Source organism: Lepidochelys kempii, chromosome 1 (genome assembly GCF_965140265.1).
Source record: "Lepidochelys kempii isolate rLepKem1 chromosome 1, rLepKem1.hap2, whole genome shotgun sequence".
Classification (NCBI taxonomy): domain Eukaryota; kingdom Metazoa; phylum Chordata; order Testudines; family Cheloniidae; genus Lepidochelys; species Lepidochelys kempii.
The window spans coordinates 175,929,000-175,949,825 of record NC_133256.1 but is presented as its reverse complement, the minus strand read 5'-3'; the positions used below and the strand labels follow the sequence as shown (position 1 = coordinate 175,949,825).

Here is a 20,826-nt window from a genome sequence, read left to right as displayed (position 1 = left end):
ACGGGCCCGTCCGCCCTCTGTGGCCAAACTGACAGCTCCCATGGAAGTCGCTGGGATCCACGTGGTTGGTCTAGTTGATTCAGGCTGTGGGCAGACCCTTGTCCACCAGGAGCTCTTCTCGGACACCGAGCGGACCATTGGGGAAGTACGGATTCAGTGCATCCACGGAGACGTAAAATCGTACCCCACAGTTCAGGTCCCCATCACAGTGAACGGAGCAACTCAGTTAATGAACGTGGCAGTGGCGTCATCCCTCGCCTATCCAGTGATTCTGGGCCACGACTGGCCAGACTTCATAGAGGTGCTCCAACCCCTACCCACCAAAGAGGTGTTCAAGGGAGCTCCGCCTGAGAGGAAGACAGGACCCGACTCGAGGTCCGACCCAGGAGCTGACCAAGGTCCCACCCCTGGGCAGGATGGCCTGGCAATGGCTGGTCCCCCTCCTGACCTGGTGGACTTTAGCCGAGATCAAAGGGAAGACCCTACGCTCCGGTTTGCCTATGAGCAGCTGGCCCGGGTGGATGGTGAGGTCGTGGAGGCGCGGCGCGGCGCACCACCCAATGGCCTAGGTTTGAACTCAACCACGAGCAGCTCTACCACCTTGACCGAGACCCCCAGACCCAAGAGGTCCGGACCCAACTCGTGGTTCCCCGCATTCATTGTTGGGCTGTCCTGAAGCTTGCACATGACATCCTGGCTGCAGGCCATTTAGGGCAGGAAAAAACTGTGGCCAGGGTCCTGGCCAGGTTCTTCTGGCCCGGCGTCCACCGTGAGGTGAAGGATTACTGTGTGTCGTGCCTGGACTGCCAACATGCAGCCCCGGCAGGGGTACAGAAGGACCCCCTGGTCCCTTTACCAGTCGTAGGTGTACCATTTGAGCGGGTAGCAATGGACCTGGTCGGGCCTTTTCCAAAACGTAAGGCAGGCCATCAATACATCCTTGTCCTAATGGACTATGCCACCTGCTTCCCCAAGGCCGTCCCCTTAAGAAGTATCACCGCCCGCACTATCGCTGCGGAGCTTGTGAAGATCTTCGCAAGGGTGGGCCTCCCACGGGAGATCAACTTCACTTCTAAGCTGGTCCGTCAGGTATGTGCCATATTGGGGATTAAGAAATTGCAGACCTTGGTCTACCATCCCCAGACTGACTGACTGGTTGAACGGTTTATCTGGTTAACTGGTTAACCAGACCCTGAAGGGAATGTTGCGGCGTTTCCCCACCCAGGACCTCCGCCAGTGGGACCAGCTGCTCCCTCCTTTACTACTGGCAATTTGAGAAGTCCCACAGGCGTCCACGAAGTTCTCCCCATTTGAGCTTCTCTATGGGCGGCGACCCCGCGGGGTGTTGGACCTCTTGAAGGAGACTTGGGAACACAACCCGTCCGCAACACAGGGTCTCTTAAAATACTTCTTACAACTGCAGGGGCGGCTGGTGCGGGTGGGCGAGCTCGCGAGGGAGAACTTAAACACAGTCCAAAGAGCCCAGGAGCAGCACTACAATCGGGGTGCCCAGACTCCATCATTTGTGCCAGGGGACCAAATACTCCTGCTCCCCTTGGAGGAATCAAGCTTTTTGCCCACTGGCAGGGTCCGTATGAGGTCCTCTGCCGGGTAGGGCCTGTCACCTACGAAATTCGGCAACCTGGTCGCTATAAGGAAAAACAGATTTATCATGTAAACCTCTTAAAACCCTGGCAGGATTGGGAAGGACTCCTAGTTGCCCCGTACCCCCCCAAACCAGACTTGGGGCCCCAACCGCCCAAGGAGTCGGATAATGGTGAGCCCCAGCTAGCAGAGACACTCACAGTCGAGCAGCAAGAACAGGCACTCTGCTTAGTAAGGGCATTCCCCAAGACTTTCACCACGAAACCCAGGCGGACTATGCTCACCTTTCATGTGATCCAGACTGAACCCAGGGTGGTGGCCCGAGAGACAACCCGGCCATTGCCTAGGTGAATGTGGGAGGCTGTAGAGGAGACAGTCCAGGCGATGTTGGATCTGGGTGTGATTGAGCGCTCCCAGAGCGAGTGGCGGAGTCCCGTCGTCCTCGTACCAAAGCCAGATGGGAGCCGGCAGTTTTGCATTGACTTCTGAAGGGTAAACGCCATTTCAAAATTTGACGCCTATCCGATGCCCCGAGTCAATGAGCTCCTTGACCAGCTCAGGGAGGCCTGTTATATCACCACTTTAGAACTCACCAAGGGGTACTGGCAGATCCCCTTGAATCCCAGGTCCAAGGAGAAGACCACGTTTGCCCTTCAGGGTTGTACCATTTCACCCGGATGCCTTTCGGCCTCCATGGGGCCCCGGCAACCTTCCAGCATTTGTTGCAACCACACACGAAATACGTTGCGGCCTACCTGGACAATATGGTCATCTATGGCAATAACTGGGAGGAACATCTTAACCAAGTCGTGTTAGTCCTCCGGGACCTCCGCGCAGCCAGGTTTACGGCCAATCCAAAAAAATGTCGAATTGGGTGGGAGGAAACCACTTACCTGGGGTACACCTTGGGCTGGGGACGGACCCGCCCCCTCATCAGGAAAGTCCAAGCACTCCAGGAATATCCGGCGCCGACCACAAAGAGGCAGGTGCGTCAATTCTTGGGCTTAGCTGGTTATTACCGGTGGTTTGTACCCCACTTTGCAAGCGTTACAGCCCCGCTAACGGAGCTCCTGACCAAGCACAGCCCCCGCCGGGTGCATTGGTCCGATGAGTGCGAGACGGCCTTTCGAACTATCAAAGAGCGGCTGTGTAGCAATCCAGTACTCTTCAGCCCTGACTTCCATTGTGACTTCATCGTTCAGATTGATGCCTCAGGTGTAGGCCTTGGGGCAGTCCTCTCACAGGAGGTGGATGGGGAGGAACACCCTATTGTTTACCTCAGTCGGAAGCTGTTCCCCAGACAACGGAACTACTCCATCGTGGAGAAGGAGGCCCTAGCACTTAAGTGGGCAGTCGATGCTCTCTGCTACTACATCCTCGGTGCCCCCTTTATACTGGTTACAGACCACGCACCCCTGAAGTGGCTTAATAAGATGAAGGACAATAATCCCAGGCTGATGCGGTGGTATCTAGCTCTGCAGCCCTATGCCTTCACGATTCACAATCGGGCGGAACGGGACAATGCCAATGCGGATTTCCTATCCTGCCTCGGAGAGGGTGAAGACGCCAGCTCCGAAGGTCGGGAGCTGGATTTGAGGGGTGGGGTATGTAGGGAGCCAGGGTGGCTTCCCTCCGAAGCAGAGGGTAAAGAGCCACCCTCTCAGCCTGAGTGGGCGGAGCCAGACCAAGTTTATACCAATCCCTGGAAGGGGAGGGGTGGGACAGAAGTACAAAGGGCAGGGCCCTTTGCCCAGTGAGAAGAGCATCAGGGAGGGAGACAGACACAGGCTGCTGGCTGCTCCCTCCAGACCCTGCTGCCGACCCAGGGGAGGCCCTGGGCCAGGAGGAACCTGACCGGGAGGAAGGCCTGTGGCGACCAGAACTGCCAGCCACTGAGTACCCGGAGGACCTGGAGGGGCCCGGCTGTAACCAGGGCCAGCGAGAGCCCGACACAGAGGGGGAGCTGGAGCTGCCAGCAGCTGAATACCCGGACGAGCTGGAGGGACCAGAGAGGCCCGCTTGAGAGACCGGGTAGGAAGTAGTCCAGGGGCAGAACTGCACCATGGGGTGGGTGTATTCGGTCAGCGGGCGTGGAAGGTTCCCTGCTGACCCAGCGGCGGGACCTTCGCCTCCCGCCACTGCCAGGGCCCTGGGCTGGAACGCAGTGGAGTTGGGTGGGCCTGCGTTCCCCTACCCCAGCCAACCTGCCTTGGGTAGCAGAATCGCACGCTACAAACCCGTATCAGCGCTCCCCTGCCCGAGGGGCGCGCTACAGACTTGTGCCGGCATACCTTTTCTGCTAATTCCCCAGCACCCGAAAGGTGTGACTAAGGCCTGCCTGTGGGACCCTAGCTCTCCATCGCCCCCTAGCGGCTCAGTGGACCAATTGAAACTTGTCACAGGGGCAAAATTCCTCTCTCCCCAAAAACTAGGCTGTAGGACTTTTCCATAACACTGCAGATGTCTGGGAATCCTAAGGGATTCTCAAGCATCCAGAGCCATCCACACAGGGCCCACCACAGCAGTTCTGGCCCCTTGTGGTTCCACATGGCCCTTGGCAGTGGGGCTCTGCTGTAGCCATTCTACCAGGAACTCTTCCTGGTCACAGCTGCCCAACAGACATCCCTCTTAATGGGCGGTCCCCACTGCAGAAGGGGTCTGTGGAAAGGCAATACAGCTGCAGCCTGTAATACTATATCACCTTTTCAATGTAAACTCCTTGAGAGAAGGATGTTGTACAACTGCTGGACCCCCAGCCTCTCATTCCTCCCCTGTCATGACTACATATACAAAGATAGCAAGCATCTTACACACACGTATATATGGTAAGTAATAAGATACAGCAGGTATTTTGGTCTGAGAAGCCTCTTCTATCTGCTCACAGAGAGCTTTTTCGTCAAACTCTAGGTAGCAGTGTGCATGGACTAATTCTCATTCATCCAATAGCAGAGTGGGAAAGAAAAAGAATACACTGGGCTCAGCCATCCGAACAGTTCTATACATGTGTAACCCTTCTGCCCGTCAGAGTTGGCAGCAACAAGGGCCGGGTTCAATATCTAGGGGATTCATTCCAATAACACAATGCAAACCGGCTTGAGCCCCCACCCAGTGACCTGGGACAAATATATACCACCCCTCTGGGTGCCTCCAAGAGGCAATACTTCCCCTCTCGCAAGCACATAGTCTGAGTGTAGCAAAAAGCCTTTTAATAACAGAGGGAAACAATGTGGCATTATGTTGGGGAAACACCACCAACAGGATTCATAACACAACCCATGAGCAAAAAAACCCCACCCCAAGCAAATTGGGGCATGCCCCTTTCCCTTTGATTCTTGAGTCCAGCAACCCCAAATCACCCAAAGTCCCAAAAGTCCAATGACCCAAAAGTCTCTGTCCCTGGTCAGGGCAGCCCCAGAGTTCGAAAGTTTATCTGCGGAGATTTACCTCCCAACCTGGGTGGAGATGGGACGGGGGTAAGAGGCACCTTACATGATCTGAAGCTGACTGCCCCACAGCTCCATAGGCATTCGCTTCGCTCCGCCAGCCACTCCGCCAGCCGCCCCACAAACTCCTTTGCTCAGCTCCGCTCCGCTCCGTGGCCCACAAGCAGCTCCCGCCGTCCCACAAACTGCTCCACCAGCCGGTCCACAAACTGCTCCGTGTCCCACCAGTAGCTCCCGCCGTCCTACGAACTGCTCCACCAGCCTGTCCACAAGGCACTCCAGCTGTCCCGCAAACTGCTCTACAATATATCTTCAGGCTCCCCCCCTACTTAACACAACGCTCAGTGATTTCAGCTCTTAGTCAGTTCAGCTCTTTGGTGAATTCAGCTTGTAGTAGGGGAGCCTCAGTGCTGGTGCACCATTAGACCAAAGTGAGCTCAGCAGCCTGTAACTAGACTCCTAATGGAATCAAAATTAGCTCTGATATTCCACAGTGGAGAGTGGAGGAAGTGCTATTAGCATGTAAGGCCCTCACCAAGGGGCCCATACCACCAAGTATTAATACTTGTCCCCAACCTCTCTCAATTCACAGAGTTTTAAAACCTATGACCCTTGCCTAGCGAGTGCTACTTAGTTGATGGTGAGTCCCTCCATCATAACAAAAGGCCAAGTACAGTTCCAAGCACAGTTCCCATAATCAGGGTAATAACAATTTATTCTTCCTGCCCCAATAACAGAGACACTGGGGATCCCACAGCAGCCAAAGTGACCATTTGGGCAGCTATGGCCTCATTCTAGGCGGGGTGGGTGTGCCTATGCAAATGAGATCGGCCCCTGAAGTTCTTTTCCCCAACTTGCCACACCTCACCACCAGATGTCAGGGTGGAGCTCATCCTGACACTGCTTACACATGCAAACCCCCCTGAGTTCAGTTTTGCCTTACCAAACCTTAGTTGAGTAACTGTATACATCTTCTGCCATGCTCTTTTCTGAATTAAGATGAACATATCTTTATTTACCACTAAACGGTGTTTGTGGACAGCCAGGCTGATCTTCTCCTCCATTTGGATAGAAATCAATATTTCCTAAAGGTTTCCTGTAGCCGAAAACTAAAGTAAAAACATCTGAGGTAATAAAGTACATCAATGGATTTTTCAAATTATAATTTATAATTGCACAATAATGTTTAATAAGGCTTCAAGGTAAATAAAAGTTTCTGGAGCTTATTTTCCTATTGTTCTGTACATACCTCTCCTATTGAGATAAACTAAATATGTTCCACAAAAACAAGGAGGAGTCCTTGTGTCACCTAAGAGACTAACAAATTTATTTGGGCATGAGCTTTAAATAACACTAATAAATAACCACAAAAGCTTATGCCCAAATAAATTTGTTAGTTTCTAAGGTGCCACAAGGACTCCTCCTTGGTTTTGCTGATACAAACTAACACGGCTACCCCTCTGAATATGTTCCTTTTTTCTAGTTGCACTCTTTTTTTTTCTTCTAATCATGTTATTTTCTCTAAAAACAAAAGTAATGATATGCAAAAATCAGTGGGCTATATTCTAATCAGATATTTGCACAGTACTCCTGTGATAAATAAAGGAGGGTGTAGCTCCCTTTTATGGACATCCAGCCAGCCAGTTAGCTATAAAATCCCTGTTAGTAGCTGTTCTCTACTTGCTTTACCTGTAAAGAGTTTTAAAAAAGTCCATAGGTAAAAGGAAGAGAGTGGGCACCTGACCAAAATAGCCAATGGGAAGGCTAGAACTTCTTAAAATTGGGAAAAAATTTCCCCTTTGTCTGTCTGTGGTTGTTCTCTGAAGAGAGGGGACAGAGCAGAGACAGGGCTGGAGCTATGCTGTAAAAAGCTGTGGGCCAGGTATGAAAATCACAAGATCATACCTAAAAACTACTCATTTGAAACCCCAGATATGTAAGTAGGTCAGAAAATGCCCAGGAAGATGTGATTAGGTTTATCTCTTTTATTTCTTTATGGCTTGTGGACTCTTTTGTGCTAACCCCAGGTGCTTTTATTTTGCTTGTAACCTTTAAACTGGACCTCAAGAGAGCTATCTTGATGCTTAATCCTTCTAATTGTTTTTTTTTAATCTAGCAAAAAGCCTAAATTCCAAGTGTATTTTCTTTCTTTTTTGTTTTTAATAAAATTTACCTTTTTTTAAAGAACAGGTTTGGATTTTTGTGTCCTAACAGGTTTGTGCATATGTTGTTTAATTAGTTGGTGGCAATGGCTGATTTCCTTTGTTTTCTTTCTCACCTCTTCCCTGGAGGGGAGGGGGGGCGAAAGGGCTTGAGAGTACTCCACAGGAAGGAATTCCCAAGTGCTCCTTCCCTGGGTTCCAAAAAGGATTTTGTTTGCAGTTGGGTGGTAGCAGCATCTACCCATCCAAGATCAGAGAGAAGCTGTATCCTTGAGAGTTTAACACAAGCCCGGACTGGTCAGTATTAATTTTTAGAATCCTTGCGGGCCCCCATCTTCTGCACTCGAAGTACCAGACTGGGGAATCAGCCTTGACAACTCCCATTGACACCAATGAGATTGCCATGCATGGAATAAAAGAAGACTAGAGCCCTATGTTTACGTAGTGTTGTGGCTGAGATTTAATTGCACAAAGGTCAGGAAATTCAGAGCTCTGGTTCGCCTCAGCAATCAAAATTCTGCACCCATGTTAGTTTAATTAGGGTTTTTCATTCTATGCTCACAACACTGAACCCTGAGATAAACTAGCAGACTACAATACAATGTAGCAGAATGGAAAGGAACTGCTTTCCAGTCTTCCTATCCCCCCCAAAGACTCTCACTGATTTTAGTGGGCTTTGGATTAGATCCATATACCTTAAACATACATATATACAGTAAAACCGCAGAGTTATGAACACCAGAGTTCTGAACTGACTGGTCAACCACACACTTCATTTGAAATTGAAAGTACACAGTCAGGCAGCGGCAGAGTCAAAAAAAAAAAAGAAGTTAAAAGTAAACTACTAAAAATATAAAGGGAAAGTTGGTTTTCTTCTGCATAGTAAGGTTTCGAAGCTGTATTAACTCGATGTTCAGTTATAAACTTTTGAAAGAACAACCATAACATTTTCTTCAGATTTACAAACATTTCAGAGTTACAAACAACCTCCATTCCTGAGGTGTTCATAATGCTAAGGTTCTACTATACTTATTCATTTTACTGCATATGAGCTTTGTTTACAACATCAAGGTGTTTTAAAGATTAATGTTTTAATATGCCTTAATATGTAAGTCAATACATTAATGTTAACTGTTAATATTATTATTGAGAGACCTTATTGTGATACATATGACCAAAGCACAGAGATGCAAGATTTTCTGTGCTTTTAAAAATCATCAGAACTAATTATTCTTTGGCAGACTTATGGTGCTGTGGGAATCCTAACTGACTTTCTTGATTTTTGTATAATAAAAATCTTGATTTCAGCATTACACTAATGTGGTTCTGCTCAGGATTCTCAATAATGGCTCTAAATCCATCCTCAGTTAAAGTCCATCCTCCACAGAAGTCAAAAGGAGTGGTAGTTGCCTATCTGACAGAAGAATTTGGTCCTGTGGTATTAAAGTGTTCACAATTCTCGTATGTGTATGGACATGATGTGAGTATTGTACAAATTATCTTAATGCTTAACTAAGAGAACCTACAAAGAACACAGTGTGAATTGACCCATTACATTTACACATATTTTGATATCCTGGGGAGACTGCATGAATTCTTCTTCCTTCAAAGTGCATTTACTGGAACAATATAGACATAAATTACTGGAAAATAGTCTACTTCTCAGTGTCCCATGAACAAAAGGAGAGTTGTGTGGGAGGGAATCAACCTACACCTTTGTTGATTTTTTAAATTAAAAAAGTCCTGATACTAATTAGTTTTGGATCTAGAGCTGAAACCCTTAGGTCGCTCAAAATAGTCCAATTGATGACAACCAAACCCTTCATATAAGAACAGAAGGATTGGGCCCTTCATCTCTAAATATCATTAGTAAAAGGCCATATTCCATTTTCAGTTTGAACAGGCACATAGGGACTTATTTAATGCCACTGATGTCAATGGAAAGACTCCCATTGAGTACAATGGGATCAGACCCTTCGATAGCAACAACTCAGAACTGCTCCTGTTTATCAGTATGAACCAGAACAACATTACTTGGATGCTCCTAATTGACTTTCTCCCCTCCTCTTTCCTACTTCTGCATTCCAGGTTGTATATTTCCTCCTAAACTCAAACAGGAAAGTATAAGCTATGTCATTACCATCCATATCAGTATGAATGACATCAACAAACTGTGCATCTGTATGATCCAATCTCTCACTTGGTGGTTTCCCACTGAATAAAGGGCCAGCTGGGTCAAGACCTGAAAGAAAAGAAGGATCATGTGGGCATTATTTTTCTAGGGCTCTATTTCAATAATAATTTTTAATCTAATTTTTTCTCAAATGTGGCCACCATGGCTGCATGCAGCCACCAGAGGCTTTTTGTGTGGCCACAGCCTCCTGGGTGGTGATGCGGGGGTGGGGGGAAGCAGTGTTAATAAATCTACAAATATCACTTTTCATAGAAACAGACTTACTTACTAGCAAGTCTAAAAAATAAGGCAATCAAAAAAACAAAAGAAACAACAACAACAACAAAAGACAAGAATATGCAAAGTACATTATTTGTTTCTATTCTGTTTGGGTCCAGTAAAAAATAAGACAACTGTACATTATTATTACTGAGTATGCAATAAAAACTTACATAAATAAATTACAATGATTTGGATGTGTATATGTCCATATTTATCTGTTTTTCCTTAAGTTAATTAAATATTTTAGGAAAAATTGTCAGTGGCCACCAGCAAGAGTTGGTGTGTTGGATCATATTAAAGAAGTTCTGTATTAAAATCACAAATGAATTTGATTCCCCATAGTTTAAATTCCAGGGTATTACTAATTAAGAGGTCTCTTGGGTTTTGGTACTGTTTCTCTCCCTCTGTGTGAAACTTGCAAGCTGCTAATTGCGTTAGTACATTCTAAGACAGAGTCTGTTCTCAAAGCAATTCACACAGAGAGAGACTCAGAGCAATACTCTGTAACAACAGAAACAGCACCCAGAGACTCCCCGCCCTTTTGTTGTACTAACAATTGTGATTAAAATAGAGATAGAGGATGTATGTGGATGGATGCTTGGTGTGGATAATAACTGAATGATCAGGGAGGTGCCAGCCTAAGAATCCAGTGTCCATCGGCTGAAGAAGGTGTCAAGTGGAAATAACCAGAGGACCCCCCCGGAGGGCAGACTGGAATCCACCCAACAGCCTCAAGAATGGGAGAACCAAAGAACAAGATAACATCTAGCAGCACGGAGCAGTCAGGAATGTGCTATCTGCTGATTGATTCAGCAACAGCATGATGAAGCAATTCCCATAGACTGGCATAGGAAGGAATTCCTATAAAAATGGACTCTAGAAAGTGAGAACTTTGAGTCTCCAGTTCTGCCACTACACTTCAGGAGCATCGGATGCGCATCTGACACGGACTCGGCTCCACTCTCGTGTACAGGCTACCTGGCCAGTACTCTGTCACGAGCAACTTCTAGGCTGGTAACTATAACCCCTATGCAGAACTGGTATGAATGAATGAATGAATGAAAATATAGTTAAGTAAGGAATAAGTAACAATACAACAGTGTGAGTTTTATATATATTTCTTTTTATTATTCTATTTACAATAAATGTGGCATTTTGCCTTGTCCCTTTAATAAGATCCTGCTGGTTTTTATTTTATGGGTATAACAGGTGGTATAACAGGCTGCACTCTGAGACCTCAAAAAATTTCTTGTGAGATCCCGCCAACACCCATGTTTGAATAGATGCCTTGACAATCTACTTTAACACATAGTTCACGCACAAAGACTCATCCCTTTCTGGGTTTGTCTATATTAATAAATTAACAATGCAGTTCAAGCCTTCACTCCAGACTTAGTATCTCCTAGGGTTCCTACTACAGGGCTGCTCAGTCCACATCCTAGATTCTCTCCACCCAAAGAGCCACTCCCACCTCACTTTTATCTAGGGGAGTAACAAGCCACCGACACCAGTGGTTCTCAAACTAGGGCCGCTGCTTGTTCAGGGAAAGTCCCTGGCGGGCTGGGCCGGATTTGTTTACCTGCCGCGGCCGCAGGTTCAGCCAATCGCAGCTCCCACTGGCCGCAGTTTGCCGCTCCAGGCCAATGGGGGCTGCGGGAAACTGCGCAAGCCGAGGGATGTGCTGGCCGCCCTTTCCGCAGCCCCCATTGGACTGGAGTGGCAAACCACGGCCAGTGGGAGCCACGATCAGCCGAACCTGCAGATGCAGCAGGTAAACAAACCGGTCTGGCCTGCCAGCAGCTTTCCCTGAACAAGTGGAGGCCCTAGTTTGAGAACCACTGATCTACACCATGGTTCTGAGTCAGTAGAACCACTTTATTCTTTCCCAACAGAAACAATGTCTGCTAAGTGAGTGGGGTATTTCAGGCAAAAAATTCCAGACAGTGACACCAAAAGCACATGGTATAACATTTGCAGTGGTCCTGGTTCCAAACGAGCCATGCCCCATTTATAGGTTTGTATTGAAATTATCTGAAATTTGTGGTTAAACAGTTTTAGTGCAAAACCAGGTGAAACTAGTCAGGTTTTGACTGAGTTTTCATTTGAAATTTAGTATTTGTGAATCTGAAATTCAGAGAATGACAGGTGTGAACACCCAAGGATCAAAACAGAAGAAGCTAGTTTCTTGAAACTTGGTGAATTAAATGGCTTAGCTTTGTTCATCTCTGCCACAAATCCCTCAAATGTAGGGTCTCCATGCTGTATTTTTATGCACCCATATTCCACTGATATTAACATGCATCCAAACCTCCCACTGAAGTCAACAGGAATGCTGAAATACATACAATGCTTGATCAGGCCCTAAGGCCTAAAATTAGGTTTGTAAATCCATATTTAAGCTCCTCTAAAGCAAGTGGCCTGATCTGCGAGAGTGCTAGGCACTTGCAACTCCCATTTAGGATTCTAACTTTAGTCCGGTAGGTTTGAACATTTTGGTCACAATTTTTTTTTTCCCCAAAGTGACTTAAATCCTAGGCTGAATTTTTGTAGTGGATTAAAAAAAAAATTTAACATATTTCTAAATACTGTTTATGCTACTGTTATATTGGGTCAAATTAATCTCTGGATTTACATCAAGGATGCATTTGATCCATTGTCTTACTAAATAATTTAATCGTGACGTATGTGTTGATTTTTCAACGCTGGCACCCATATGGTATGCAGCTAACTCAGACAATGATGGAAGATAAACTAGAATGGGGGTGGCAGATTTAAAAGTCTTACCTGTAATTCTGCCAAGTTTACCGTTATACATCTCTCCAACAAATCCAGCTATATGAGCCCCAAGGCTAACTCCAATCATATAAATAGAGTCAAGAGAAGCTCCAACTGCCTGTCAGTAAAAAAAAAAAAAAAGGCGTGATTATGGGTTATACAAATGTTAACCATAAGGTTTACAATATGGTTAGCTGAATAGACTTCAGTAAACTAAGTTTTACTATTTACTTTTCCTTAAAACTTTAGGGGGAGTTTCTGACTTTTAAAAATGATGGATTTTAAGTGTCTTCTTTATTAACTAGTTATACTGTACAGTAGTTATAAAAATGTAAGAAGGAGGCTGGTAACCTTTCTTCCAGGCTATCTCATTGATTTATTTTTGAAGAAGAGACAGAGTGTTATCAGATTCTCTAGAAAGGTGAACTCCTAAAACCGTCAGCTAAAAGCAACCCTGACCCCATCCCAATACAATTAAAAAAATACTACTAAGAAGCTCTGATATCACATGGCCAGTTCAGCAAGGCTACATCTGTAGGAACTCCTGAGAGGAGGCAATGCTTACCACATTCAGTAGGAGACTTTAAAAAAAAAAAAAAGCTATTCCAGGACTCAGAGGCAATACCAGCAGATCTAGAGCCTGCAAGGCCATGGGATTGAGAACTTCTCTCAATCAGTCCTAGAGGTATGATATATTATTCCTGGTCTGGAGGTGAATTAACAACTAAATGGCTGCATAACAATCATTTTGTCAATATGACGTTTGGAGTCCTGGGCCTTAACATCTTTACCCCTACTTTTTATCCCCCTTGTGAACATTTTACTGTAACACAAGTTGTAGCAGAGCAAGATCTGCTCAGTGCATGTGGTGCAGCCACTGTTCCACTAGGTAGCCTACTTGCTTCCTGGTTTCAGAGTGGCAGCCGTGTTAGTCTGTATCAGCAAAAAGAACGAGGAGGACTTGTGGCACCTTAGAGACAAACAAATTTATTTGAGCATTAGCTTTCGTGGGCTAAACCCCACTTCATCGGAAGCAGTAGTCTGCATCAGGGATCTGGGATTATGCAATATGTAGTCCTGTCTACCCCAGTATGGGACTGTGCCTACATTCTTATAATTATTTTAGTCTTATGTCAGTTTTCCACCATATTTTTGTAAATTAGCTAGTGCAACCCAGTCAGCATTAGCTGATCCCAGAGGCCATGTGGTGTGCCATATCTTCTGTCCTCTCTTCTTACCACAACCCACTTTTTTTCTCTGTTAACATTTGTGCAGATATTTTCTTGTTACAGAATCTTCAAACTTTCTGAGAATGCTCAGGATGGGAAGTGATGGGGATGGAAGAATTTCAGACAATAACATTGATAATTGAATAAATGAGACTTTAAATTATTTTGGTCCATTTAATTAAGTACTGATCCAAAACCTAGTGAAATACATCGGTGGGTCTTTCCACCAACTTTGTGGGCTCTGGCTCAGACTTTTATTCATCAACAATTGTTTTAGCTGCTCCTGTTAGCACTGGGAGGTATATAAAATATTTTGTACAATGGAGAACTGTTTTTTAACTGCCTTGTATCAATGATTTCTGATAAACATTCCATATAAGTAATATTCATAAGTGGGCTTTCTTTGAACCTCATTTAGCACTTAAAGGAGTACCTGATGCAACAATTTTTAGTAATGTAATGGTCTAGAGTTTTGCATATCCTTCACATGACCTTTCTCCTCTGAGATAGCAGCTCTTTGCTTAATGCAGCTGAAACTCCTTGCTGACAAAGTGATTCAAATATAACCTCAGTTCCATTGAAATAAAGTGCCAAAACCCCTTTTGACGTCAGTGGGAGCAGATGTGAGAACAAAGATATGTAAGTGATGCAGTGATAACTTCATGCAGTCACTAATGTAAGCATTTTGGTACAGACATTTCAAAGTATGGTATTTATTGTGTTCTTTCTGAGACCACTATATTTTGAACACTTTTTTTTTTTTACTACCCAAAGCTATGCTATTTTAAATAATTCACCTCCAGGGTAAATGTCTACCTTACCAACATCTGGTCAATGTATTTCTTCAAGATTTCTGCAACTCCTCTGCTGTTGTGGACAGCATTAGGATAAATTATAGTTGTAGCACCCCTGTTCCAATCTACTATAATGAGGTTAACGTCCTCTAAAGACAGCAGAAGTTCTTTTATGTCATTCAGCCATATTGGTGTAGAGCCTGTTAGTCTGAAGCCATGGACTACAAAGACAGTTTTCTTGGTCACATCCAGATATGTAGATGCTGTTGTATTATATTCACTGAGACTCTCGGAACAGTTTTGGTTTGTCCTTGTATACAAGAGCAGTTTCACTTTTAGATCTGTCCCAGCTAAAGCATTGTGTATGCTAAGATCTGTGAACTCTTCACATTTTTGTTCTGTATCTGAAAAATATAAAAATGTTAGACAATTGTTTGATCAGTTAGACTCTGTAAAAGGCCATTCGTCTACACTCTTTCTTTCTCTAATTGTCCACAAAGGGTGAAGTACTTCCATTTATTCTAGCATTTTGAATAACTTATTTCCTCCCCAACAAACACAAACTAGTTGGTTTAGCACCTTCACTTTGTCCTCAGCTTTGCTGGGTTCACTGAACTCATCTAAAGCCTATGCTTATTCCAACTCTGTGACACAAACCTGGGGCCAGATCCCCAACTATCGTAAATCAACACAGCTACATGGACTTCAAAGCTGATTTACCCAACTGAAGGTTAGGCCCCCAATATTTTTACAAACCTTCCTCGGTTTTTCCTGTCATATGCCTCTTTATATAAAACAAAGTATAAAAATACAAACTGTCAATTTCTTTTGGAAAGTTGAAGTAGGAAGAGGAATAGTAACTACTCTGTTCCTAAATGGTAGTTTTTCTTGTAAGCTTATTTAAACTAAGTTTTCAGTTTACTGAGGATTCTATAAATAGGCAAAAAAATAAAAGGGAATCTGGCAGAGATTGGAGGAAGTGGTTGCAGCACTTTCACATTTCTCTGGAACCAAGTGGCATTACAGAGAAAGTGGACCTGGTTAAATCACCCACACAGCTACACATGGCAGGTCCAGAGGCCCTGGATATCCATAGTGCATTGCGGTGGAAGCATGAAGAGGATTACAAACTAGCTGACAAAGGTTTGGTTTTTTTAAAATCAAGAATACTGTGATCCACATAAGAATGTCACTTGAAAAGGTCCTTTATATTGTTTTAATCAAGAAACCAACTGACAGGTGAGATCACTGAACACTATGTTCCAAATCTACATAACCAAGATAAATCGTGTGAATTTCAACAATTAACAGATGGAATAATTAGAGGTCAAATTATTTGTGGAATCATTGATAACCAGGCCAAAGCAAGGTTACTGCAAGAAATAGACTCGACGTTGCAAAGAATAGTGGATATATGCAGGGTTAGTGAAAACCAAAATAAGGTGACAGAGCAGGATACAAAAAGTCCTGAGTCTTCCTGCTCTATCATCTGGAAAGGCACAATATTTCTCTTGCTCATTCATGCAGTCACCTCATTAGAAATTATTGTAACCATAATTATTACATATTTGGAATTTCTGACTTTTAAAATTCAATACCAATTTTTTTCTGAATAAAAGTGTTAAATGTTTTATTTTAGTTTTAAATAATTTGCAGTTATTATTTAACAGGTTACATCTTTGTGGACTAATATGACTCACTAAATCAGATAACTAATAAAAGAAGACACGTCTGGCTATAATCTTTAATAGACTTGTATACAGTGAATCTTAGTAAAGTGAGGAACTCTGAAATTCAAGAACAGTTCAGATTCAGATGCAATTAATTTGATCTTTATACTAACAACATCAAAAGGTCCTATTTCAATGTCTTACATTGGCAAGATCCTGAAAAGTTATCATCTGTCAAATTTAATTTCTGGTTTTCAAATCATGTCAATGTTAGGTAAGGTGAGAAAACTAAAACAGAAATTCTCTCTCACACATGCCACTCACACACCCACAACTACACGTTGGAGACAGTTTCAGTAAAAAAAAAAAAATTATTTAGACATCTAATTGCATTTTAAATATTCAGATTCACAGCTAAACTGTACAACATTTTTCCTCAGTGTACTATGAAACAGCTGTTCTTCCTCTAGAAAATCCAAAATGGATATCACTATCTTACAATTAGATAAGATTATTATTATTACCGTGTATTTCTCAAACCTGTATAGTGAATTACAATGAGATATGTTAAATATTGAAATGTTCCTTGATATTAATGGGACTATTTTGATTTCTACACATGAAGCTCAATTCTCTCACTTACATCAGTGTAAATCAGGAATAAGTCCATTCAAGTCAATGGAATTACATGGGCATGAAACCAATGTAAGTGAGATCAGATTCAGATCAATGGAAACACAAAAGCCTATCCTGTTGGATTCAGAGTAACAGCCGTGTTAGTCTGTATTCGCAAAAAGAAAAGGAGTACTTGTGGCACCTTAAAGAATAACCAATTTATTTGAGCATAAGCTTTCGTGAGCTACAGCTCACTTCATCGGATGCATACTGTGGAGATATCAAAGATGAGTGAAACCTATTAGCTGAAAAGTATGCTACATATGAGTTAAACGTATCTCAGATGTTTACTTTCAAGTATGAAATGAGTACAAAAGTTGTTCACTGAAAAGTAAATACAGGAAAAAGGACAATGCATCTGCTTTCTACACTTCTGCATACTTTATATTGTGGAATAGATGAAAACTCAAATGGATTTGAAATGTTTAGAAATAATTTGAGACCGTTCAGCAGTAAATTATTAAGCAAACTGGAAGCTTTGCAAATTTGATTTCACACATTTTTGAGGCAACATTTATTGGTTTCAGGTTTCAGAGTGGTAGCCATGTTAGTCTGTATCACCAAAAACAATGGGGAGTCCTTGTGGCACCTTAGAGATTAACAATTTTATTTGGGCATAAGCTTTCGTGGGGTAAAACCCATTTCATCAGATGCATGGAGTGAAAAATACAGTAAGCGGTATATATATTCAGCACATGAAAAGATGGGAGTTGCATTACCAAGTGGGGGGTCAGTGCTAAGGAGGCCAATTCAATTCAGGTGGAAGTGGCCTATTCTCAACAGTTGACAAGAAGGAGTGAATATCAAGAGAGGGAAAATTACTTTTGTAGTGCTAATGAGGGCAATGCAACGTATAACTAACAGTTGTATAACTAAAATGTTTGTATAACTAACATTGCTTTTTATACACCCTCATGAGAATATTCAAATATGCTCTTTTGTCAGATGCAAAAATTATAAATATCAGCTGGGCAGTTGTAGTTATTCCAATAAATATATATCATTTCACCCTTTTCCATTTAAATTTGTAAAATTTCTTTTATATTTGTCTTCACTTAGTGGCTTTTGAGGCTAGGACAGAGAGAACCAACAAAAACACACATTTTGATTGGAAGGGCTTTAATAAACAAATGACAGTGTACATAAAAATAACTAATTCATACATTTGTAAAATATACTTTGAAATTCTTTATACCTAGTAAATTAATGCTGAATAATTTCAGATTATGCTTAAAACTATTTTGCAAAAACTATTTTACAGTTCTCATACACTTCCACAATACAAAGTGCACATACTTCTGTTTGTGTACAAAAATGCAGGAGATAAAGTATCATGTTTTTTCTTTATTTACCTTACACTGAAAACCTTTGTGCTACTTTCAAATCAGTCAAGTTCACCTGACTAATTGTTTGTTACATTAATCGTGATTCAGAAGGTTTAATCTACATGTCATTTTGCAGTTAGAAAAGTTAGTCTGCTTTGCCTGGAAAAAGTCAAGAGGAACTTTTAGTGGCTCTCTTACCTGATCTCACCCAGCACGTCAAAAGGATGAATAGAAACAGCTTCAACATATGGAAAAGGTGAAAAGCAACACGTAACATCCACAACTGAATGGAGAAGATTTTAGTATTTCCTTATAGTGTACTAGCTTTCACTATGATCTGACAATTAAACGTCACTGATAAAACAGGTGTGGTGAAGAGAAGGAAGTTAATTTGCAAAGGGCAAAAACCAATGTTTAAGCTTTTGCAATGCATGACTCCTCCTATTTACTCACTTAAATTGGTGATGCATATTCCATTCCTTCAGAGTTATTTTTGTGTTTTTTTCTAATCATCAGTTGCCTTTCCTTCTCTCTCCTTGGGAACTACTGGACTATCATGGGTCTATACCTTGTGAGTAGTTGATGTGGTACGTTACTGGTGGCTATGCCAGATATGTGGAATTTAGGGAGGAGTGGAAGTAATTGTACATTACTTTGCTTGCCCTCTCTGCTCAGATGAAATGCCAAGGAAGACAGGCTATGTGGTTGTTTTTGATCGTCTGTTATACATCTGGTGGTCTGCAGAGTGTGGAAATAGAAGATGCTGAGATGGGCAAAAGCAACTTGCAGCAAAACCACATTTTGGCTATAAAATTGTTCCTCTGTAAGGACTAGAAAGAAAGCCATTGCATTCTTAGGGATTGATTTGACTTTGTGATTTTCCCAAGGATTCTCCCTCTAATCTTAACTCACAGAGGGAGTGGGGAATATTTTATAGAGGACAGAACTGGTAGTCAGAACTCTTGACTTGTATTTCTGATTCCATCGCTGGTTTGCTGTGTTATTGAGAGTAGGGTGACCAGACAGCAAGTGTGAAAAATTGGGATGGGGTGCGGGGTAATAGGAGCCTATATAAAACAAAGCCCCAACTGTTGGGATGGTCCCCATAAAATCGGGGCATCTGGTCACCCTAATTGAGAGTCACTCATATCACTTAACTTCAATGTGTGCCAGCTTCCCCATGTGTAAAACAGAATAATACTTACACCCTCACAGAGGTGTTGTGAGACTTAGTCAATTATGACCTCATTACCCTTCCCAGTTGCAAAACCCACAGGAGTAGAAAAAGGCAGAGTAAATCTGAGTGATGTTTTCCTTGCAAAGATTCCTTCACAATTGTTCCATTGGATAGATGTGATTTTGTGATGTTCTTTCCAGAACAAGATATGGGGCCCATTCCTCATGGACTAGCGAGAGACCAAGAGTATCTGGGCTGGCTTTGTGTTCCTCTACTGTGTTAGGGGGTGTTTTGAGTCCGAGGCCAGCAGTATCATGTGGTGGAGATACTCTGGACTGTGTTGCCCAACAGCGAGAGTCAGTACTGCTTGCAGCTGTATTGCCCGATGGTGAGTCAGTAGACAGGGTAGGAAAACCCAGGCCCTCCCTACTCCAGCGGGTTCCAGCCCAGGGCCCAGTGAAACAATATGTCAAAGTATGCAGCCTAGGAGGGTGGGCACCTGCTCCCTGGGCCACTTCCTACCCTGGCATCAGTTCTTTTGCTGGCGTGACTGGGTCGTTTCTGAGCTCCCCTTGGAGACCTCATTGGGCCCCGCCTGGTTTTTGAATGTTATAATTCTTGATGTCTGAGAACCAGTCGGAGAACACTTCAATCTCTTTGGTCACTTGATTACAGACCTAAAAGTGGCACTTCAACAAAAAAACTTCAAAAACAGACTCCAACGAGAGACTGCTGAATTGGAATTAATTTGCAAACTGGATACAATTAACTTTGGCTTGAATAAAGACTGGGAGTGGATGGGTCATTACACAAAGTAAAACTATTTCTCCATGTCCCACCCCCCCCACTGTTCCTCAGATGTTCTTGTCAACTACTGGAAATGGCCCACCTTGATTATCACGACAAAAGGTTACCCCCCTAACCTCCCCGCTCTCCTGCTGGTAATAGCTCACCTTAAGTGATCACTCTAGTTACAGTGTGTATGGTAACACCCATTGTTTCATGTTCTCTGTGTATATAAATCTCCCCACTGTATTTTCCACTGAATGCATCCGATGAAGTGAGCTGTCGCTCACGAAAGCTCATGCTCAAATAAATTTGTTAGTCTCTAAGGTGCCACAAGTATTCCTGTTCTTTTTATAATATCTAGTTGAGCCACATGATGGCAAGTCAAGCACAGGCTGTTTTTCATTTTCAGGGGGTGCTTACACCCCGAGAGGTCCCACTGGGAGCACGGGGCTGCAGTACCAAGGCCACCAAGTAAACGACAACTAATGCAACTTGGTGACAAGCATATTCAAAAGTAACAAGTCTCTGGGCACCACTTGCTTCCTTTCATGGAGCTGAGCCTGCGATTTCCCCATGGGGACCCCTTCTGCAGCAGGAAGAAGGGGGGAGGTGGTCTCAGGCTGCCTGTGGCCCACAGACAATTGCCAGTTTGGGCTGGCTGCCTTCCTGGAAGAGTAAAGGAGTACTTGTGGCACCTTAGAGACTAACCAATTTATTTGAGCACAAG

The 20,826-nt window shown here is 43.5% G+C and overlaps 1 protein-coding gene across 1 annotated transcript in view; it reads right to left on the bottom strand.

The window, feature by feature from the left end:
- LIPI (lipase I) overlaps positions 1-18,410 on the bottom strand; it is a 38,899-nt gene extending 20,489 nt beyond the window's left edge. Inside the window, exons 1-5 of the mRNA XM_073328644.1 lie at positions 18,332-18,410; positions 14,491-14,867; positions 12,450-12,558; positions 9,351-9,452; positions 6,068-6,157 (exon numbers count right to left, since the gene is read on the bottom strand). Coding sequence (XP_073184745.1) covers positions 6,068-6,157; positions 9,351-9,452; positions 12,450-12,558; positions 14,491-14,867; positions 18,332-18,410 — 757 coding nt within the window. The remainder of the gene's footprint in view (positions 1-6,067; positions 6,158-9,350; positions 9,453-12,449; positions 12,559-14,490; positions 14,868-18,331) is intronic.
- Positions 18,411-20,826: the final 2,416 nt, after the last annotated feature.